Below are 23,004 nucleotides of genomic sequence, written 5' to 3' on the forward strand. Positions count from 1 at the left end.
AATTTTAATTGTATCACTAATGCTAACCTCAAATTGTAAACCTAACCCTAACTCCAAAGTGTAACACTAACCCTAACCCAAAATTATAACCCCATTACCCTAACAAAAACCTAAATTGTAACTCTAACCCTAAAACTAGTCCTAACACTAAAACTAGCCCAAAATTATAACACTAATCCTAATAATAACCCTAACAATAGCAATAACACCAAAGCTAACCCTACCCCTAAGCCAAAACCTAAACCTAACTATAACACTAACCCTAGCCCTAACCCAATCCCTAACCCTAACCCTAACCCTAGCCCTAACCCTAACCCTAACCCAATCCCTAACCCTAACACTAACCCTAACCCTAGCCCTAACCCTAACACTAACCCTAACCCTAGCCCTAACCCTAACCCTAACCCTAACCCTAACCCTAGCCCTAACCCTAACCCTAGCCCTCACCCTAACCCTAACCCTAATCCTAGCCCTAACCCTAACCCTTGCCCTAGCCCTAGCCCTCACCCTAACCCTAACCCTAACCCTAACCCTAACCCTAACCCTAACCCTAACCCTAACCCTAACCCTAGCCCTAGCCCTAGCCCTAGCCCTGACCCTGACCCTAACCCTAAACCCTAACCCTAACCCTAACCCTAACCCTAGCCCTAACCCTAACCCTAACCCTAACCCTAACCCTAGCCCTCACCCTAACCCTAACCCTAACCCTAACCCCTAACCCTAACCCTAACCCTAACCCTAACCCTAACCCTAGCCCTCACCCTAGCCCTAGCCCTAACCCTAACCCTAACCCTAACCCTAACCCTAGCCCTCACCCTAGCCCTAGCCCTAGCCCTAGCCCTAGCCCTGACCCTGACCCTGACCGTAGCCCTCGCCCTAGCTCCCTCCCCCTCCCCCCTCTCTGGCCCCGTTCCAGGCTCCCTCCCCTCCCCCGGCCCCCTCTCTCTGGGCTTCGCTCTGAGCGGGTCGGGCTCCCTCCTCCTCCCGCTGTGGCTCCCAGCCGGTGGCCCACGTCCCGCATGCCCAGCGCCGGCTGACCCCTCAGACAGCTGTCCGCTCGGTTCCTGGGACGGGCAGCCCCCCCCCCCCCCCCCCCCCCCGGCCGGACACGCGGGGCAGCCAGGTGGCGGCGAGGCCCCCGGCGCTTGGCCCTCCGTCCTGGCTCCAAGGGCGGCATTTGGGCGGCCCCGGGCGGCCCTGCAATCAGCCTCAGGCAGCGAGCTCCGCGGAGCCATCGTCCCGGGCGACGGGCGCGGACTGGCCACCGGGCCGTCCTTGCGAAGGGCCGGCCATGCCAGGCACGTGTGCGGTGAAGGCGTGGCTTTGTTTCCCCAACGTTCCCCCGGGCAGTCCGCACCTGCCCTCGGAGCCGCCGGCGTGGCAGGCCCCCGGGACCCAGAGCCCGCTCCGCCCGAGGCCTCCTGTCCCTTTCGGGCACTCGTGGCCGGGCTCCTCCGGCCGTGGATTAGCCCGGTAACACGGCCCCCTCGCCGGCGTGTGCCCGGCTCGCTGGGGCGGCCGCGGAGCCCTGACCCCCGGGAGCAGGCGCATCGGGCAAATCCACGGCCACGGCCACGGCCACGCCCCCGGTCCCCACGGGGAGCCGAGTCAGTGGCGGAGCGGGGAGGACCCGCCGGCCCGCAGCCACGGGCGCTGCCCGGCCCGGCCGCGGACGGCGCCTCCCGCAGACGGGAGCCCGCAGTGGGAGCAGCGCCCCACGGGGCACCCCCACAGGTTCGGGGGTTAAAGGAAACATGAGCAACACGTGGTCACACAGAAGTCTCCCGGGAAATCAGGATTTGAATGGAGTGAAATGAAAATGCACATGTAAAGGTCGTGTGACAAGCAGTGCTTACGGCGGATTCATAGCATCCGGGCGGCGGGGGGGACCCGTGTTACCAGGACGCTTTCTCCCTGATGGTCCCGACCGCGCCACAGGGCGGCCGCGAGCAGCCCCGGAGTCTCCAGCCTCCGAAACGGGGGCTGGGGCTGGGGAGCTGGCTCTGCCCATTAGCACCAGTCTGGGAGGGCATTCCGGCCGCTGGCCACCAGCAGGGCGCGGGCGCCTGGTCAGCCCTCCCCAGCCGGGCAGAGCGGTGCCCCCTGTCACCGCCATGGCCTGGCCTCTGTGCCTGAGTCACCCCGCCCCCTTCCCGGCCCTGGAGCCGGCTGTCCCTCAGCGGGCACCCCTGGGGGGCAGGCAGGGTCTCCGAGCTCCAGCCCCCGCCTGGTTGGGGGACGGCCTTGGCCTCTCTGGCTCCGGACCAGGCCCTGCCCTGGGGCCCCGCGGGCTCTGCCTCGGGGACGGGACGGGGACGGGGCCCCGGGGACAGCGGGGCGGAGCGGAGTGTGGGACACAGGGGCCCGGGGACAGCGGCGCTGAGCGGAGTGTGGGACACAGGGGCCCGGGGACAGCGGGGCGGAGCGGAGTGCCTCTCCCTTCCAGGAAATCCGAGCAGACGTCTGTCCCCTCGGCCGGCTCCAGTGTTTGTCTCTGTTTGGTTCCTAACGGCTGTTCGCAAGCTGTTATGACAATTGACCTCTTTTTGTTGGTTTTTCGGAGAATCCTCGTTAGAAAAACAAACAACAGTCTAGGAAAGCTGCCGTCCCAGCGGAGCGTCTGTTACTTCCAGCCTGCTGTTGGCACAAGTGCTCCTCCCTCCTGATCCAGGGCCCCCCGGCCCCCCCGGCCGTCCCAGCCTGTCCTCCCTGGCTCTCCCTGTCCCCCAGTCCCCCTCTGTCCCCCTCTGTCCCCCCGTCCCAGCCCCCGCAGCTTGGCGGGGCTGTGCACTCGGCATTGCCCCCGCAGGAAGCTGAGCAAACAGGAGAGGCCAGGCCCATGGCTGGGGGCCGAGTGCGCAGCCCTGGGGGACCCCCCCCCCCCAGGATGTGACAGGCAGGGCCCTGTCTCACCCTCAGGGGAATGACCGGAGGCTCCGGGGTGCAGCTTCTTTGAGGGACCCAGGAGGGGATCCAGGAGGGGGACCCAGGAGAGAGGACCCAGGAGGGGGACCCAGGAGGGGACCCAGGAGGGGGACCCAGGAGGGGATCCAGGAGGGGATCCAGGAGGGGGACCCAGGAGGGGGACCCAGGAGGGGACCCAGGAGGGGATCCAGGAGGGGATCCAGGAGGGGACCCAGGAGGGGGACCCAGGAGGGGATCCAGGAGGGGGACCCAGGAGGGGATCCAGGAGGGGATCCAGGAGGGGGACCCAGGAGGGGGACCCAGGAGGGGATCCAGGAGGGGATCCAGGAGGGGGACCCAGGAGGGGGATCCAGGAGGGGATCCAGGAGGGGATCCAGGAGGGGATCCAGGAGGGGGACCCAGGAGGGGACCCAGGAGGGGGATCCAGGAGGGGACCCAGGAGGGAGGACCCAGGAGGGGATCCAGGAGGGGATCCAGGAGGGGGACCCAGGAGGGGGACCCAGGAGGGGATCCAGGAGGGGGACCCAGGAGGGAGGACCCAGGAGGGGACCCAGGAGGGGATCCAGGAGGGGATCCAGGAGGGGGACCCAGGAGGGGACCCAGGAGGGGGACCCAGGAGGGGGACCCAGGAGGGGGATCCAGGAGGGGGACCCAGGAGGGGATCCAGGAGGGGATCCAGGAGGGGGACCCAGGAGGGGGATCCAGGAGGGGGACCCAGGAGGGGATCCAGGAGGGGATCCAGGAGGGGATCCAGGAGGGGGACCCAGGAGGGGGACCCAGGAGGGGGATCCAGGAGGGGGACCCAGGAGGGGATCCAGAAGGGGGATCCAGGAGGGGGGATCCAGGAGGGGACCCAAGAGGGGGATCCAGGAGGGGGGATCCAGGAGGGGGGATCCAGGAAGGGATCCAGGAGGGGGGATCCAGGAGGGGACCCAGGAGGGGATCCAGGAGGGGGGATCCAGGAGGGGACCCAGGAGGGGGATCCAGGAGGGGATCCAGGAGCGGGGATCCAGCCCCGTGTTCACTCAGCCGGGGGCGCTGTGGGCCGGAGGCCACCGCGTTCCTGCTTCAAGGGCTTCCGCCGCCCAGAGACAAGGCCCCACAATTTAAAAACAAGAGGAACGCAGCGTTTTTCCTGATTTCCTGGAAAAGCTGTCTTTAGGGTCAGAGGTCAGCCAAAAATGGGATAAACAGCTCGGCGGTGCTGACGTCACTGCACGTGATGTCACAGCTAGGTCCCCCAGGAGAGGGTCCGGGCTGCGGGCAGGGGGGGGGGGGGGCGCGGACACCGGGGCTCCGGGCCGGAGCGGGGGCCAAAGCCCGGGGCGCCCCCCGCCCCCGGGCCCGGTCTCAGGCCGCGTCCGTCCGCCCAGCGCGGCCTCCACTGGGCCCGGGCCCGCAGGGAGGGACCCCGCACCCACAGGGCCCCGCCCCCCGGTCCCCGGCGCCCAGTCCCCGCACCCACAGGGCCCCGCCCCCCAGTCCCCGCACCCACAGGGCCCCGCCCCCCCGGTCCCCGCCCCCCAGTCCCCGCACCCACAGGGCCCCGCCCCCCGGTCCCCGCACCCACAGGGCCCCGCCCCCCGGTCCCCGGCGCCCAGTCCCCGCCCCCACAGGGCCCCGCCCCCCAGTCCCCGCACCCACAGGGCCCCGCCCCCCGGTCCCCGCCCCCCAGTCCCCGCACCCACAGGGCCCCGCCCCCCGGTCCCCGGCCCCCGCCCCGGAGGGAGGGTTCGGGCTCGGCGCCGGGCGGATCCTGAAAGTTCACGGAAAGGGGAGCTCGGCCTGCGGGGCGCAGCGCATTTCGCCGCCGTTTCGGGTTTTCCTTTCGTTTCCGCGGCGGCGGCGGCCACACGAGGGCCGCGGGGACCGAACCCGCCCCTCCGGCGGCGGGCGGCGGGCGGCGCGGACCCGGACCCGGACCCGGACCCGGACCCGGAGCCGGAGCCGGAGCCGGAGCCGGAGCCGGACAGCGGGCTCCGCATCTCCGCCCCGCGCGGCAGTGCGCCCGGCGGCCACCAGGGGGCGGTGCGGCCCGCGCTCCGGGCGGACTGCGCATCGGCCCTCCGTCCCCCGCCCCCCGCCCTGGCGCGGCCCGGGCGGGTCCGGGCTGAAGGGGGATCGGTCCCCGGGGAGCCCGGGCCGCGGGAGGGGGTCCGCAGTGACAGCCACGAGGGGCACCTGAAGGAGCGGCTCTTCCTGGCGCCGAGGCCGCTGTCCCCGTCCCTCCGGGAGGGGCGCGCCCGGGCGGCACCGCGGACCGGACCGCACTCACCCTGACCCGCCCGCACCCCGGCTTCCGGCTCCGGGGCCGGCCGGCTCAGCGGGGCCTGGTCCCCGCACTCGGGAGGGGCTGGGCCACCCGTCACCCCTTTGGAAGGCGGGGTGCACCGACCTGCCTTAGTCAGCGCCCAGGAGCCACACCTGCCACCCGGCCCCACAGGCCACCGGGACTAAGTTCATCCCCACCCACAGCCACAGCCACAGCCACAGCCACAGCCACATCCCCAGCCACAGCCACAGCCACAGCCCCATCCCCATCCCCATCCCCAGCCACACCGTCAGAGCGGAGGGACAGGGCGGCATCGCCAGTGATGAGTCCGCCACCAGCTGCCTCCCGCCCGCCCCCCACGGGTTCCAGCCCACCCTGGGCCTGTGCCTGACCAGGAACTGAACCCTGACCTCCTGGCTCATAAGCCGATGCTCAACCACTTTAATTCCTGCCGGGCATGGAATCACATTCTTAAAACCCACGTGCACGTGTTCAAAGTCTCCGGAAGAATTTCAACAATGTATCCTGCGGACAGAGACCCATGAGTTCATACCTGAGTCTGTCAGGATGCCCGCACTCCGCTCCCAGGAAACCCACACACAGCCCGCCCCTCACGCCAGCAAACACCCACCCCCGGCCTCAGGAAGCAGACGCCGCCGGTTACGAAGTTAACGTTTATTATCCTCTGATAGATACGCAGGCAGAGCTCTGCTATACAACGTGTGCGTGTGCGTGGGCCTCACTCACGCTGGATACACTTTATAATGGAGGGAGGCCCAGATACCCACGGCGCTAAGGCAGACACGCGAGGGTTCGAGGCTGAGGCCACAGGCCCCTCGGGCCTGAGGGTTACAGGTTAACACTGAGGAGTGCAGTGACTGGTTAGTGGGGGTTAAGGGGACCCGGCCGGGACACTTGAGGGACACACGCCCGGAGCCCCAGGACAGTGCCCTGTGCCCGCTGGTGCCAGAGGGACCAGGAGCCGGGCAGGTCCTCCCCAGGCTGAGCCGGCTGGCGGCGGGCTCCCCGAGGGCCTGTGGTACCGACCAGCCCGGCTCCTGGGCCCCGGGCGCCGGAGCCACGGGAGGCACGCTGCTGCCGGGCCGTCGGCGTGAGATCCATGGTGCCCGGCCTCTGGGCGTCCAGGAGGGGCTGCGAGCGAGGCTCAGGCCCATGACGCCCGTGGGCTCCGTCTCACCCCGTGTGGCTCTGGCTTCCCCGCAGGCCTGTCCCTCTTCGTCCGGGAGGGAGGGCGGCCCCAGTCTGGTTAGACCTGGGTGTGAGGCGCCTCCAGGGGCAGCACCGATCCCGCAGGGACCGCGGACGGCTCCGGGACCGGCCCTCGGGCCGGGAGAGCCGGCGGGTTTGGCACAGGAAGGAGGCACTTGCGTTCGGTGCTTCGGTGGGGGCTGCACGGCCCACCGCCCGCGGCCCAGCCCCTCGCCGAGCGGCCGGCTGGTTCTGGGGCCGAGCTTGGAGGGAGGAGGCGGACGCCGCAGGGAGGACCTGCAGGGCCACCAGCTTCTCCTGAGCGAGACCACGTGCAGAGGGCACACCCGGCCGGGAGCCCTCGGCCACGGCGGGGGGCACCCCGGGGGCCCCTCCCACAGACCCCACGCGAGCCCGCCCCCCTCACCGGCAGGCTGCCGGGCTGGCAGCGCCCTGCAGCCCAATCCGCCCAGAAGCTGCTGGGCCGCGGGCGGTCCGTCTCGGGAAGGGGGGGTGCGGTCTCGGGGCTGAGGACTGGGTGTGGGTCACACGGGGCCCGGCGGGGCCGGCGTGCGGCTCAGACCCTCCGCGGGGAGCCGATCATGACCTTGGACACGAAGTTGGCGATGGCGCTGGCGGGCTGCTCAGGGTCGTGCTCGGCGAACAGGTGGCACACGTTGTCCGTAGCGCTGCCTTGCTTCCGGGCCACGAGCCCGAAGACTCTGCAGGGAGAGGGGGCTCAGGCGGCCGCGCCGGGGACCCCAGCAGGAGGCCGCTGCCCCCAGTGACGCCCGAGGGAGAAGCAGGTCAGGGCCGCCCGGGCCGGCCCGAGTCCGGCCGCTGTCCTGAGCTGAGCCCGGCCCTCGGCGTCACCGCAGGCAGCACGGCCCCGCAGGCAGCACCGTGGCGAGTCCTCGCCCCACACGCTGACCCTCGCCGGTCCCTCCCGGGGCCCACGGGCGGCACTCTCAAGCCCCTCAGGGTGGGATGGGACGGGGGAGGCTCCTCCGATCGCAGCCTGGGCCGGCCGGCTCCCTCCCTGTCCCGGCCCTTCTCCCTCTCACAGGAAGGAGGGGTTTGTGTGTCCAGCCGTCCCAGGCACCAGGCCACCCATGGTTTGCACATTTCCGGCCAGAGAGCGGCCAGCTGCTGCCGGAGTCGGGGGCTCAGCCCCCCAGACCCGGGACCCCGGAGGCCTCCGAGGGGAGCGGCGGCTCACCTGCACTCCTGGCCGTCCGCGATCCACCTGCGGTGAGAGAGAGAGCGTCAGCGCCTGTGCGGCTGGGCGGGCCTCCCGCAGGGCACCCGCTCTTACTTCCTGTCCTGCGGGTCCAGCGCACAGAAGATGACGCTGCTCGCGGGGTAGTGCCTCCGGAAGAAGAGCCTGCGGGGGGTGGGGGGGGTGAGGGAGGGAGCGCCGGGCGGCCGGGCGTGACTGAGCCCGGCCACGGGTCCGGGGCTGAGGGCGGCGGGGCTGGGGGCACAGATAGGGCCGCCCCCGAGGGCGGTGCACTGGCACGTGGTAAGCGCTCAGGCTGTGCACGCTGGGCCGGGCCCGGAGCGCCGGCCTGCAGGCTCCGGAGAACCGCGGCGACCCCTCTGCCCGTCTGGGTCGTCCCGGCCTCGGTTTCACTCCAGCCTCTGCACCCGCACAGCCTCCGGGAGGACGGGGAGGGGGCGGGTCGCTCCCCTGGGACGCCCCAGGACGCCCAGGGAGGCCGAGGGACGTGCCCACGTGTGAGCAGAGCCCCCCCACCCCCCGGCCCGCCCGCGGCTCTCACTTCCGCTGGTTGTCCGTCAGCGTGATGCCCTGGGCCGACACCTTGAAGTGCACGACGGTGGACAGGGGCGGCGGCTGCTGGGCCAGCGCGGCGCTCAGCGCCTTCTGCACGGCCTGCGGGCCCGTGAGCGACTCCAGCTCCGTGGAGCTCAGGTACCACACGTTGCAGGCTGCGGGCGGGCAGGCGGGGTCAGTGCGGACATGGCGTCGCCGGGCCCTGGGCTCAGGGCCGGCTCCACCCCTGGCCAGCCGGGTGCCCCGGAGGATGACACCCTGCCCGAGGCGCAGGGAGCGAGTGACGCAGACACACGCACCCCAGGCCAGACACACGGGTCCCAGGCCAGACACACGCGCCCCAGGCCGGACACACGCGCCCCGGGCCGGACACACGCGCCCCAGGCTGGACACACGCGCCCCGGGCCGGACACACGCGCCCAGGGCCGGACACACACGCCCCGGGCCGGACACACGCGCCCCGGGCCAGACACACGCACCCCGGGCCAGACACACGCACCCCGGGCCGGACACACGCGCCCCGGGCCAGACACACGCGCCCCGGGCCGGACACACGGGACACACGCGCCCCGGGCCAGACACACACACCCCGGGCCGGACACACGCGCCCCAGGCCGGACACACACACCCCGGGCCAGACACACGCGCCCCGGGCCAGACACACGCGCCCCGGGCCAGACACACACACCCCAGGCCAGACACACGCGCCCCGGGCCAGACACACGCGTCCCAGGCCAAACACACACACCCCGGGCCAGACACACGCGCCCCGGGCCAGACACACGCGCCCCGGGCCAGACACACACACCCCAGGCCAGACACACGCACCCCAGGCCAGACACACACACCCCAGGCCGGACACACACGCCCCAGGCCGGACACACGCGCCCCAGGCCAGACACACGGGTCCCAGGCCAGACACACACGCCCCAGGCCGGACACACGCACCCCGGGCCAGACACACGCGCCCCAGGCCAGACACACGCGCCCCGGGAAGACACACACACCCCAGGCCGGACACACGCGCCCCAGGCCGGACACACGCGCCCCAGGCCAGACACACGCGCCCCAGGCCGGACACACACAGCCCGGGCCAGACACACACGCCCCGGGCCGGACACACGCGCCCCAGGCCGGACACACGCGCCCCAGGCCAGACACACGCACCCCGGGCCAGACACACACGCCCCGGGCCGGACACACACGCCCCGGGCCGGACACACACACCCCGGGCCAGACACACGCGCCCCAGGCCAGACACACACGCCCCGGGCCGGACACACACACCCCGGGCCAGACACACGTGCCCCAGGCCGGACACACGCGCCCCGGGCCAGACACACGCGCCCCAGGCTGGACACACGCGCCCCGGGCCAGACACACACGCCCCGGGCCGGACACACACGCCCCGGGCCAGACACACGCACCCCGGGCCAGACACACGCGCCCCGGGCCGGACACACGGGACACACGCGCCCCGGGCCAGACACACGCACCCCGGGATGGACACACGCGCCCCAGGCCGGACACACACACCCCGGGCCAGACACACGCGCCCCGGGCCAGACACACGCGCCCCGGGCCAGACACACACACCCCGGGCCAGACACACGCGCCCCAGGCCAGACACACACGCCCCGGGCCGGACACACACACCCCGGGCCGGACACACGCGCCCCAGGCCGGACACACGCGCCCCAGGCCGGACACACGCACCCCAGGCCAGACACACGCGCCCCAGGCCGGACACACGCGCCCCAGGCCGGACACACGCGCCCCAGGCCGGACACACGCGCCCCAGGCCGGACACACGCGCCCCAGGCCGGACACACGCGCCCCAGGCCAGACACACGGGTCCCAGGCCGGACACACGGGTCCCAGGCCGGACACACGGGTCCCAGGCCGGACACACGCGCCCCAGGCCGGACACACGCACCCCGGGCCGGACACACACGCCCCGGGCCAGACACACGGGTCCCAGGCCAGACACACGGGTCCCAGGCCAGACACACGGGTCCCAGGCCAGACACACGGGTCCCGGGCCGGACACACACGCCCCGGGCCGGACACACACGCCCCAGGCCGGACACACACGCCCCAGGCCGGACACACGCGCCCCAGGCCGGACACACGCGCCCCGGGCCAGACACACGCACCCCGGGCCGGACACACACACCCCAGGCCAGACACACACGCCCCGGGCCGGACACACACGCCTCGGGCCAGACACACGGGTCTCAGGCCAGACACACGGGTCCCAGGCCGGACACACGGGTCCCAGGCCGGACACACGGGTCCCAGGCCGGACACACGCACCCCGGGCCAGACACACACGCCCCAGGCCAGACACACGGGTCCCAGGCCAGACACACGGGTCCCAGGCCAGACACACGGGTCCCAGGCCAGACACACGGGTCCCGGGCCGGACACACACGCCCCGGGCCGGACACACACGCCTCGGGCCAGACACACGGGTCCCAGGCCAGACACACGGGTCCCAGGCCGGACACACGGGTCCCAGGCCGGACACACGGGTCCCAGGCCGGACACACGCACCCCGGGCCAGACACACACGCCCCGGGCCGGACACACGGGACACACGCGCCCCGGGCCAGACACACGCACCCCGGGCCGGACACACGCGCCCCAGGCCAGACACACACGCCCCGGGCCGGACACACACACCCCGGGCCAGACACACGTGCCCCGGGCCGGACACACGCGCCCCAGGCCGGACACACGCGCCCCAGGCCGGACACACGCGCCCCAGGCCAGACACACGCACCCCAGGCCAGACACACGCGCCCCAGGCCGGACACACGCGCCCCAGGCCGGACACACACGCCCCAGGCCGGACACACGCGCCCCAGGCCGGACACACGCGCCCCAGGCCGGACACACGCGCCCCAGGCCAGACACACGGGTCCCAGGCCGGACACACGGGTCCCAGGCCGGACACACGGGTCCCAGGCCGGACACACGCGCCCCAGGCCGGACACACGCGCCCCGGGCCGGACACACACGCCCCGGGCCAGACACACGGGTCCCAGGCCAGACACACGGGTCCCAGGCCAGACACACGGGTCCCAGGCCAGACACACGGGTCCCGGGCCGGACACACACGCCCCGGGCCGGACACACACGCCCCGGGCCGGACACACACGCCCCAGGCCGGACACACGCGCCCCAGGCCGGACACACGCGCCCCGGGCCAGACACACGCACCCCGGGCCGGACACACACACCCCAGGCCAGACACACGCACCCCGGGCCGGACACACACACCCCAGGCCGGACACACGCGCCCCAGGCCAGACACACGCGCCCCAGGCCGGACACACACGCCCCGGGCCGGACACACACGCCTCGGGCCAGACACACGGGTCCCAGGCCAGACACACGGGTCCCAGGCCGGACACACGGGTCCCAGGCCGGACACACGGGTCCCAGGCCGGACACACGCACCCCGGGCCAGACACACACGCCCCAGGCCAGACACACGGGTCCCAGGCCAGACACACGGGTCCCAGGCCAGACACACGGGTCCCAGGCCAGACACACGGGTCCCGGGCCGGACACACACGCCCCGGGCCGGACACACACGCCTCGGGCCAGACACACGGGTCCCAGGCCAGACACACGGGTCCCAGGCCGGACACACGGGTCCCAGGCCGGACACACGGGTCCCAGGCCGGACACACGCACCCCGGGCCAGACACACACGCCCCAGGCCAGACACACGGGTCCCAGGCCAGACACACGGGTCCCAGGCCAGACACACGGGTCCCAGGCCAGACACACGGGTCCCAGGCCAGACACACGGGTCCCAGGCCGGACACATGCGCCCCAGGCCGGACACACGCGCCCCAGGCCGGACACACGCACCCCGGGCCAGACACACACGCCCCGGGCCAGACACACGGGTCCCAGGCCAGACACACGGGTCCCAGGCCAGACACACGGGTCCCAGGCCAGACACACGGGTCCCAGGCCAGACACACGGGTCCCGGGCCGGACACACACGCCCCGGGCCGGACACACACGCCCCGGGCCGGACACACACGCCCCAGGCCGGACACACGCGCCCCAGGCCGGACACACGCACCCCGGGCCGATGGAGAAGACACACTGGCTGTGTGTGCCCGGCGTCCGGGGGCTGGACAGGGCTGACCACCCGGAGTGAAGGAACCTCGGGGTGTGTGTGTGTGTGTGGGGGGGCAGGCACCATCACGGCCCGGCTGGAGCTCCGAGTGAGGTGGTGCCGGGGGCAGCGTGTGGGCGCAGACGCACGGACGGCGGTTTGGGAGCGCCTGGAGCTCGCCGCGGCAGCCTGGCCCAGGTCGGCGCCTTACAAAGCCGTGTCAGCGGGCGGCGCCGAGGGGGCACATTTACGGGGTCAGACGAGCCCCGCATCGGGGGGACCGAGGACACCGTGCCCACGAGGCAGCCGGCGGCGGGGACATCGGCCACACGGCGTTGTAGGGGGACACGTGGGAAACGAGTCCAGAAGGGCAGGTCCCCCATCCTGTCTCACGACGTTTCCCCCAGACTCAGCACAGACGTGGCACGTACCCCACGGAACTGGGCCCGGGGTGTGGCACGTACCCCACGGAACTGGGCCCGGGGCGTGGCACTGATCCCACGGAACTGGGCCCGGGGCGTGGCACTGATCCCACGGAACTGGGCCCGGGGCGTGGCACTGGTCCCACGGAACTGGGCCCGGGGCGTGGCACTGATCCCACGGAACTGGGCCCGGGGCGTGGCACTGATCCCACGGAACTGGGCCCGGGGCGTGGCACTGATCCCACGGAACTGGGCCCGGGGCGTGGCACTGGTCCCACGGAACTGGGCCCGGGCGTGGCACTGGTCCCACGGAACTGGGCCCGGGGCGTGGCACTGGTCCCACGGAACTGGGCCCGGGGCGTGGCACTGATCCTACGGAACTGGGCCCGGGGCGTGGCACTGATCCCACGGAACTGGGCCCGGGGTGTGGCACTGGTCCCACGGAACTGGGCCCGGGGTGTGGCACTGGTCCCACGGAACTGGGCCCGGGCGTGGCACTGATCCCACGGAACTGGGCCCGGGGCGTGGCACTGGTCCCACGGAACTGGGCCCGGGGCGTGGCACGTATCCCACGGAACTGGGCCCAGGGCGTGGAACTGATCCCACGGAACTGGGCCCGGGGCGTGGCACTGGTCCCACGGAACTGGGCCCGGGGCGTGGCACTGGTCCCACGGAACTGGGCCCGGGGCGTGGCACTGGTCCCACGGAACTGGGCCCGGGGCGTGGCACTGGTCCCACGGAACTGGGCCCGGGGCGTGGCACTGGTCCCACGGAACTGGGCCCGGGGCGTGGCACTGGTCCCACGGAACTGGGCCCGGGGCGTGGCACTGGTCCCACGGAACTGGGCCCGGGGCGTGGCACGTATCCCACGGAACTGGGCCCAGGGCGTGGCACCGATCCCTGAACTGGGCCACGGCAGAGTCCCAGGCACATTTCCGGCCATGGAGCCACGTGGAAGGAACTGTTGGCATCCAGAGGAGAGGAGACCCAGACACCAGAGGGGACCCCACGTCCCGCCACTGCCCCCCGGGGGGGGGCCCACCTGCGCCCTGCTTCAGCAGCTCGGCCGCAGAGCTGGCCGCCGTCTGGGCCGGGCTGTCCGTCACTTCCTCCAGCGGGTCTGCGGGAAGGGGGAGGCCATGACGCCGAGACGCTGAGCCGGCTGCCGAGGAGACCTGACGCGGCCTGCTGGGCGGTCCGAGTTCCTCCCAGCAAAGCCGCCCGGCCGAGCCCGCCACCCGCGGAGGAGAGCGGGGGACCGGCCACAGGGGCTTCCTGACCCTGGTCTCAGAGTGTCCACAGCAGTGACTCCACCTCCACCCACAGCACTTCCAGTGAGGACGGGCGTCCTGCGGCCCAGCAGAGACCGGTTTGCTGCGCGGCGATGGCACACACAGCCCTGCCTGTGGTCCGGCCCGGCCGTTCCTCCCAGAGGCTGACCAGCCACCGGCGCAGCCACCCACCGCGCACCACTGAAGGAATGAGCTCGTGCCCGTCGCTGTGTCAGATCGGCAGAGCAGCCCCCGCCCCGTACCTCGGTCGGGGATGAGCAGCTTGCAGGGCAGCGCCAGGGGCGTGATGGAGTGCTGGCACACCAGGGCCGTCAGGCTCCCTGCGGGCGGCCGGACAAGGTCACGGTTAGCGAGCCCGAGAGGCCCAGGAGGGCCTGCCGCCGCCACGCTGCCCCTGGAGGGACTTTGTGCAAAACGTCAGCAGACGGAGGGCGTGGGTGTGGGGCGGCGATTCGTGGCAGACACGCGCCCTCCCCGCTTGGTAAGAAAACCCGTCTGAGGGCCTCGCTGGCGCTCAGGGCCTCACGCCTGGGGGCCGGCCGCCGGCACGGGAGGCTCATCCCCCTGCCCCGCGGCTCCGGCCCCGGCTCTGCATTGCTGAGCGTCCCCACCCGTTCTCTCGGGAGGAGGGGGGCCTCGGAGACGCTCACGGGAGGGAGCCCCCACTCACCGAAGTAGGGCTCGTTGGAGCAGCCCTTGAGCCGCACGCCCTTCGGGGTGCACTCGACCAGGAAGTGCCGGACCAGCTCGTTGGCCAAGTCCCCAGCTGCGGAGGTTACAGAAAGGGAGACAGTTAGAGACCGAACGGGAGGGTGGGAGGGCGGCGGTCAGAGGGAGGACAGCAGTCAGAGGGAGGACAGTGGTCAGAGGGAGGATAGTGGTCAGAGGGAGGAGGCGGGGTCAGAAAGAGGAGGCGGTGGTCAGAGGGAGGACAGGGGTCAGAGGGAGGAGTCGGGGTCAGAAAGAGGAGGCGGTGGTCAGAGGGAGGACAGGGGTCAGAGGGAGGAGGCAGGGTCAGAGGGAGGACAGGGGTCAGAGGGAGGACAGGGGTCAGAGGGAGGAGGCGGGGTCAGAGGGAGGAGGCGGGTCAGAGGGAGGACGGGTCAGAGGGAGGACACCAGTCAGAGGGAGGACAGCGGTCAGAAGGAGGAGGCGGGGTCAGAAAGAGGAGGTGGTGGTCAGAGGGAGGACAGGGGTCAGAGGGAGGAGGCGGGGTCAGAAAGAGGAGGCGGTGGTCAGAGGGAGGGCAGGGGTCAGAGGGAGGAAGCGGGGTCAGAGGGAGGACAGCGGTCAGAGGGAGGACAGCGGTCAGAAGGAGGAGGCGGGGTCAGAAAGAGGAGGCAGGGTCAGAGGGAGGACAGGGGTCAGAGGGAGGAGGCGGGGTCAGAGGGAGGAGGCGGGTCAGAGGGAGGACGGGTCAGAGGGAGGACACCAGTCAGAGGGAGGACAGCGGTCAGAAGGAGGAGGCGGGGTCAGAAAGAGGAGGCGGTGGTCAGAGGGAGGACAGGGGTCAGAGGGAGGAGGCGGGGTCAGAGGGAGGACAGTGGTCAGAGGGCGGAGCTGCTGGAGAGGCCGCTCTGGCACACCCACAGGCCAGGCAGACGGAGGCGCCATCTCGGTCCCCTGAGCAGGAGGCGGTGCCGTGAGGAGAGGGTGCCTGGGGCAGCACTGCGCACAGTGTGCCTCTTACATGGGAACGGTGCGGCACCGGGACGGAGGGAGCCCCGGCCGGCGGGGACCTGGGGCAGCGGGGAGGGCCGCCCGTCAAACAGTAAGGAATAAAACACAAATGACTGAGCTCCTTTTGAACGAGGACGTGTGAGCAGAGCGCACCGCAGACGGACGGACAGAAGACCCTGAGACACCGTCGGGCGGGCGGGGCCAGGCGGCCGGCACCCACCTTTCTTGTGCAGCTGCAGGACGGAGGGCGGGGGCGTGGCCACCTTCATGGCCAGGCCGTAGGCGCCGCGGAAGGAGTGGCTGTCCCGCACGACGAAGGAGCCGGGCTCCTTGTCCCTCAGCATGGCGATGGCTGCGGGAGGGCGGGGGTCAGCGGCCACGGGCGCCCGCGGAGGCCCTGTTCGCCCCCTGCCACCGGGGCCGGGGGCGGGGCCAATGCGGTCCTACTGGAGGCCCCTCCCTCTGGGTCACAGACCCCACCTGGCAGCCAGGGCCCAGCCCACATCCTGGGGACACAGCTGGGGAAAGGGGGCAGCTTCCCACAGAAGGAAAGGTTTGCACCCACATAGGGGCCCGCCCTGAAGTGCTACTCAGTGTTCAATCCTATCTAATAAAGAGGCAACATGCAAATTGACCCTCACACCCTCACAAGATGGCTGCCTACAACCAGGCTGGCAAGGGGTTTAGTGAGGGAACGACCAAATGATTGAACAGCAGGCTGCTGGGGCAACCAGGCCAGCAGGGGGGGCAGTTGGGAACATCCAGGCTGGCAGGGGAGGCAGTAAGAGGTGACCAGGCCGGCAGGGGGGGCAATTAGGGGAGATTAGACTGGCAGGGGGGGCAGTGAGGGATGACTAGGCCGGTGGGGGGCTGTTGGGGGCAACCAGGCCAGCAGGGGTGGCAGTTGGGAACATCCAGGCTGGCAGGGGAGGCAGTAAGAGGTGACCAGGCCAGCAGGGGGGGCAATTAGGGGTAATCAGGCTGGCAGGGGGGGGCAGTGAGGGACGACTAGGCCAGTGGGGGGTTGTTGGGGGCAACCTGGCCAGCAGTGGGGGGCAGTTAGGGGTAATCAGGCTGGCAGGGGTGGCAGTTAGGGGTAATCAGGTTGGCAGGGGGGCAGTTAGGGGTGATCAGGTTGGCAGGGGGGCAGTTAGGGGTGATCAGGCTGGCGGGGGGGGCAGTTAGGGGTAATCAGGTTGGCAGGGGGGCAGTTAGGGGTGATCAGGCTGGCAGGGGGGGCAGTTAGGGGTGATCAGGCTGGCAGGGGGGGCAGTTAGGGGTGATCAGGTTGGCAGGGGGGCAGTTAGGGGTGATCAGGCTGGCAGGGGGGGCAGTTAGGGGTGATCAGGTTGGCAGGGGGGCAGTTAGGGGTGATCAGGCTGGCAGGGGGGGCAGTTAGGGGTGATCAGGCTGGCAGGGGGGGCAGTTAGGGGTGATCAGGCTGGCGGGGGGGGGCAGTTAGGGGTGACCAGGCAGGCAGGCAGGTGAGTGGTTAGGAGCCAGCGGTCCAGGACTGTGAGAGGGATGTCAGACTGCTGGTTTAGGCCTGATAGCAGCAGTCGGCCATCCCGAGGCGGAGACTGAGAGGGGTGCAGGCTGGGCTGAGGGGACCCCCGCCCCCGTGCACAGGCCTTGGTGTTGATACAAACTCCAGGAGGCCCGGGGATGGCGCGCCAGCCTGGCCCAGAGCCCTCCGAGGACCACCAGCCAACATGGCCGACAGCGGAGCTGGCACACCAGGTCGTCTTTCCCGGAGACGTGGGCATCCTGCCTCACTGCTCCCCAAACCCTCCCCGCGGCCTGGCCGGGCCTCTGAGGGAGGAGGGGCGTGCCGGGGACAGCACCCGCAGGGAGACGTGCCAGACCCAGCCCAGGTCCCTCTGGTAACAACCAGGATCTCCTCCCCAGGGTTTAGTGTTTATAGAGAGAGGAGAAAGCCAGGGGGTTCAGGCATACAGTCACACAAATCCCAGCCCCGGGGGCCTCTCGGGCAAAGAGCAGACGGGGAGGGGCAGGCAGGGACACGGTGACGCCAGTGTCCGTCCCAGGCCCCCACAGGCCCTCGGGCAGCCGGGCGGGGGCCCAGCAGCCGGGACAGCTGTGTCCCATCGCGCTCCTGCGGCCGCTCCCTCCGAGCTCTCTGCTCAGCTCAGAGGCACCCGGGGCGCACGACCCGTCACAGGCCACTGGCTCCGCAGGCTGCGGCCCTCCCCTCTTCTGAAGTCCCCGTGGCTCCGACCCTAAAGGCAGCGGCCACACGCTCTGCCGGGGCGGCCCCCGCTGGGCCGCCTGGGACGTGGCCTCCTTACAGCCGTCTAGAGAGGGACCGGTGAGCTCCCTCCCGGACCCAGCTTCTCCCATCCACCCTGGAGCCGCCAGCCCTCCCTCCCGCCTGGCCCCTCCCCGGCCCGCCCCACGCTGACCGAGCGGCACGCACCTTGCTCCCTGGAGATGTCCGCCTTGTACCAGAACTTGGAGGTGTCCTGCACAAGCTCACCGTCACCTGCTTCTCACCCGGGTTGTCTGCAAACGGATTAGATGGTGGCTGGGAGCGCGTGTCACCAGGGCTCACCTCCCAGGCGGCAGGGGCCTCCCCTGGGGGACGGGGTGTGAGGAGGGCTGTGTAACACGGGGTGAGACACGGAGGCCCGCCTCTGGGAGCACCCAACACGTCCTCCAACAGACGGGCTCACCCGGCCCACGTGGCTCAGGGGCCGAGTGTTGACCTAGGAACCAGGAGGTCACGGTTGGAATCCCGGCCAGGGCACAGGCCCCGGGTTGTGGGTTCAATCCCCAGTGAGGGGCGTGCAGGGAGGCCAGCTGATCCATGATCCTCCCATCACTGATGTTTCTCTCTCTCTTTCCCGCCTTCCTCCCTGAAATCCATAAACCCCTATATGTACGCCTCTTAAAAAAGAATGGAGTTTTCTTCATTTAGAAAGAAGACGGACAGACAGACAGATGGGACAAAGCAAGGCCAGTTGTGCTTCCGGGACCAAGACCTTGGAATGTAAAAAGATGAACTTGACATGAACTCATTGAATTCAAAACCAAAGCATTCCTCAAGGCCCCTGGCTCCGAGGGAAGGGAGCCCCCGTGGGCCCGCTGCCTCTCCCTGCGGGGGCTCCCGGACCCGAGGGGCGGAGCGGGGAGGAGGGGAGCCGGGGGGGAGGAGGGGGCTCCCGGCACCCGCGGGGCCGAGGGGAGAGGAGGGGAGGCAGCGGGGGGGGGGGGGGGCTCCCGGACCCGCGGGCCGAGGGGGGAGGAGGGGGCTCCCGGCACCCGCGGGGCCGAGGGGAGAGGAGGGGAGGCAGCGGGGGCGGGGGGGCTCCCGGACCCGCGGGGCCGAGGGGGGAGGAGGGGGGGGCTCCCGGACCGCGGGGCGGAGCGGGGAGGAGGGGGGAGGCGGGAGTAGCCAGCCCGGCACAGAGGCCCGCTCCCCGAGGCCGCCCCCGGAGGGACCACGTACCCGGAGCTGGAGCCGCCTCAGGGGGCTTGGAGAAGTCGGAGAAGTCGGGGAGCACGCTGGGGAAGGGGATGCTCATGGTGCTCCCGCTGTGGGGGCTGGAGAAGCCGCTGGAGGTCGGGGAGATGGAGCGAGGGAGTGGTCGCCCTCCGAGGCCCGCTTCTTCTCGGGGAGCGGCGGCTGCCCGGTCAGGGGGCTGTGGCCGTGGCCGTGGCCGTGCCCCCCCGGGAGGAAGGGGGGCAGGAAGCCATTGTCCGCAGTGGCCGCAGCTGCCCGCAGGGCGCCCGGGGCCTGGGCAGGGGGCAGGCCGCCTCCCCCAGGGGCTGCGCCGGAGCCCAGGAAGGCGGGGCTGCTGGCGGGGTCCAGCGCCTCGGGGGGCTCGGCCAGCGCGTGGCCGCGGAGGGGGAGCCCGGCGGGCGGGAGGAGGGGCCGCCCGGGGCCGGGGCCCGGGAGCTCGCTGGGGCCCAGCAGGCTTCGGGGGGGCCTGCTGCTCCCGGGCGGGGCGGGCGTGGGCCTGGGGCCGGTGTCCACCCACGGGTGCTCGGCAGACAGGGGGCTGTTGAGGAGGCAAAGGTCAGAGCAGACGCAGGGAGAGCAGGACTCAGAGGTGGGCCCGGCCCCCTCCCACCTGGCCCGGTGGCCCGCTGACCTGTCCCTCCCGGCGGCGGTGCAGGCGGCGATGGCCCGCGGGAAGGGCGGCCCGGCGGCTCTGGGTCCCACGGGGCTCTCGGACATCCCCACGGAGCAGGCGAGGGCCTCTGCGGACAGGGCGGTGTGTGACTGTCTGTCTGCAGGGAGCAGGTCCCCGGCCGGGCCCCACACAGCACTCAGCCCGGAGCGTGGAGCCGGGAGGCACACAGCCACGTCCCCCGCTGGCCACCAGGTCACTTCCCGCCTGGGCAGTGTGGCCCACGTGTCCTCGCCCCAGGGTGCAGCTGCCCAATCACTCCCATCATGCAGGGGAGAGGCCGAGAGCCTTCAACAGCTGCTGTGGGACACCCAGCCCACACGTTCCACGATCTCACACGTCCCACGGAGCTCACATGTCCCACGATCTCACATGTCCCACGATCTCACACGTCCCACAATCTCACACGTCCCACGGAGCTCACATGTCCCATGGACCCCACACATCCCATGATCTCACACGTCCCACGATCCCACACGTCCCACGGACACCACACGTCCCACGGTCCCACAGAACCTCCCACATCCACTGATGAGAAGCTCCTCCACCGGGGCTATGGCAGGGCCAGCACAGGCCTCCAGGCCACGGGTCTGGGAGGTTTAAGACCGAGCCTGTCCGACGCTCCCCGAATGGGACAGACCACCATGGCCCACACACCGCCACGGAGACCACGGGCGGCTGCTTTCTGCCCCAGACTGGGCTGTGAGGAACGGACAGAGAAGCCACGGAGCCGTCGACACCACAGCCGGTCTCCAGCCTAGACTTCCCCACTTGGGAGCGTGTGGAATGGAGGCCACGGCCGGGCCATGGCAGCCCACGGTTCTGGGAGATAAAACGGGCTCAGAGCTTGGAGCCAAGGGCTGCAGAGATGAGGGCCCTCGACGCACTGTCTCCCTGCCAGGCACTGACTGCCGGCCGAGGCAGAGCCCAGCACGGCACCCAGGGGGCAAGCTGCCGAGGAGCCACACTGGGAGCCTGGGCCGGGCACTCTCAGGGCCGGAGGCGGACGGACAGACCCCGGTTCTGTGGGCGAGCCTCAGGGAGACTGCCCACCGGGCCCGGCGGTGCCACAGCCTCCTGGTGCGGCCCCGGGACAGACTTCCTTAGGCCCCCATCGCCGGCAAAGCGGCCGGTCCTGCCGCACCGCCCTCCCTGCCGCACCAGGGCGCCTGCCTCCGGGTCCTCGGTGCTGGGACTCTGACCTGCCGCTTCCTGGTTCCCGGCGCCAATGGGTGGCCTGGCGGGGGACCGGGCGCCCTCTCCGCACCCCGGATGGGGTCCGGGCGCCCTCTCTGAGCCCGGCTCCCCCTCCTGCACTTCCTGACCAGAGGCCAGCGTGGGGTCAGGACCTCGGAGGCTATTTTAGTCCGGCAGCGGAGGCGGGCTGGGCCGGATGGTGCGGCTCCTGCCGTCCACTGTTTACATCGCGTGCGAGTGAACAGGAAGAGGAGCCGGGACACGAGGAGGGAACAGCCCTGTGGTGAAGACGGGGGGGGGGGGGCGGGGGGGGCGGGGGGGAGACCCCGACATCAGGTTTACCCCAAGACCCGGAGCTGGGCACAGCAGTCAGGCTCACAAGGAGAGGCGGGCATGTGCCGTTTATGAAAAACAGCATCGCCGTTCCCGTGTCCCGTGTTCCCGCCAAAGTGCTCACGGAGGCCTAAACGTCGCTCACTGACAATCACTGCGACCACAAATGGCCACCAAGCTCCTGCGTGACCTTCGGTGAGAACGGGGTCCTTAACGGAGGTCCAGACGGCACCTGCCCGCCTCCGCCTGGGACCCCAACAACAGCACATCCGCGACAAACTGCGAGCGAGCACTTTCTCCCCCTCCCCCCTCCTTCCTTTCTTGCCCTCCTCCCCTCCCCCTCCTCCCCTGCTTTCCTCCCTCCCTCCCGCCCTCCTCCCCTCCCTCCTTCCTCCCCCTCCTCCCCTGCTTTCCTCCCTCCCTCCTCCCCTCCTCCCTCGCCCTCCTCCCTCCCTCCCTCTCTCCTCCCCTCCCCTCCTTCCCCCCTCCCTCCCGCCCGCCCTCCTCCCCTCCCCATCTGCTAGCATCTCCGTCCCCCATGGTGCCCGGGCCCTGCACCGGCCCTGGGCGCACAGGCCCTGCGGTTGGTCATAGGAGAGCCCATCCCCCTCCCGCTGCCCTCCGGTGCCCGGGCTCTGGGCGGAGGGGCTCCGATCCGGGATCCTGGCCTTGACTCCCCACATTCCCAGACCAGGCACAGCCTTGGCCTCTGGGACCTTCGGTCGCCTGGACGGCCGTGGAGGGTCTGCTCAGCTCGGAGCTCTCCTCCTGCCCTCCTCCCCCGTCAGGGCGACCCGCGTCTCCCCGCTCCCTGCTTCTCGCTGCTGCTCTGGACGTCCGCGGCCCAGGGACCACGCGGCTCACACGGAACATTCCGGAGAAGCAGCCCTCCTCTGCCAGCACCGGGAAGGGGTTTTAAAAGCAGCCTTTGTGCGGGAGTCCTGGCGGAGTTCCTAACCGGCCCTCCTCCTGCAATCCTTCTGTTAATTGTCTGTGAACAAGGGGCCCTTCACCAGCCGGGAGGGGGCGGGCCGGCGGAGGCCGAGCCGGCGGAGGCCGAGGAGGTGAAGGCCGAGGAGGAGGCCAGCGCCATCGCGTGCTTTTCTGGAGAAAACCCACGCCCGCGTCTCCGGCCTCACGGCCTCATGGCTCCGAGCGGCCGCGGTCACCACACCTTCCTGGTCTCCGCCTCCTCTTCCCCAGCCCGCAGGACCACACACACACACACACACACACACACCCCACACATACCCCCCCACACCCACACCCACACACACCCCCCCACACACACCCACACACACACCCCACACACACACCCACACACACACGCACCCACACACTCACACACGCACACACACACACCACCCCCCCACACACTCACACACACCCCCCCACACCCCCACACACCCACACACACTCACACACGCACACACACACAACCACCCCCCCACACACTCACACACACCCCCCACACCCCCACACACCCACACACACTCACACACACGTGTCTCCACGGCGAGACGCCGTTTTCTGTGAGTCCGGAAAGCTCTTCTAGAAGCCTCCGGGAGCCCACTCCCCCAACGG

General features: G+C 70.6%; 1 protein-coding gene across 1 annotated transcript in view; it reads right to left on the reverse strand.

Annotated features, from left to right (window-relative positions):
• Positions 1–5,860: 5,860 nt before the first annotated feature.
• The window catches only part of TNS3 (tensin 3), an 88,028-nt gene continuing 70,884 nt past the window's right edge, over positions 5,861–23,004 (reverse strand). Inside the window, 13 exon segments of the mRNA XM_084897703.1 lie at positions 5,861–7,128; positions 7,626–7,652; positions 7,722–7,790; positions 8,188–8,356; positions 13,807–13,884; positions 14,299–14,376; positions 14,727–14,822; positions 15,957–16,088; positions 18,174–18,230; positions 18,233–18,259; positions 19,206–19,334; positions 19,337–19,758; positions 19,852–19,960. Coding sequence (XP_084753829.1) covers positions 6,984–7,128; positions 7,626–7,652; positions 7,722–7,790; positions 8,188–8,356; positions 13,807–13,884; positions 14,299–14,376; positions 14,727–14,822; positions 15,957–16,088; positions 18,174–18,230; positions 18,233–18,259; positions 19,206–19,334; positions 19,337–19,758; positions 19,852–19,960 — 1,538 coding nt within the window. The 3' untranslated portion in view covers positions 5,861–6,983.

The sequence above is a fragment of the Pipistrellus hanaki genome (assembly GCF_964339955.1).
Source record: "Pipistrellus hanaki genome assembly, chromosome: 10".
NCBI lineage: Eukaryota > Metazoa > Chordata > Mammalia > Chiroptera > Vespertilionidae > Pipistrellus > Pipistrellus hanaki.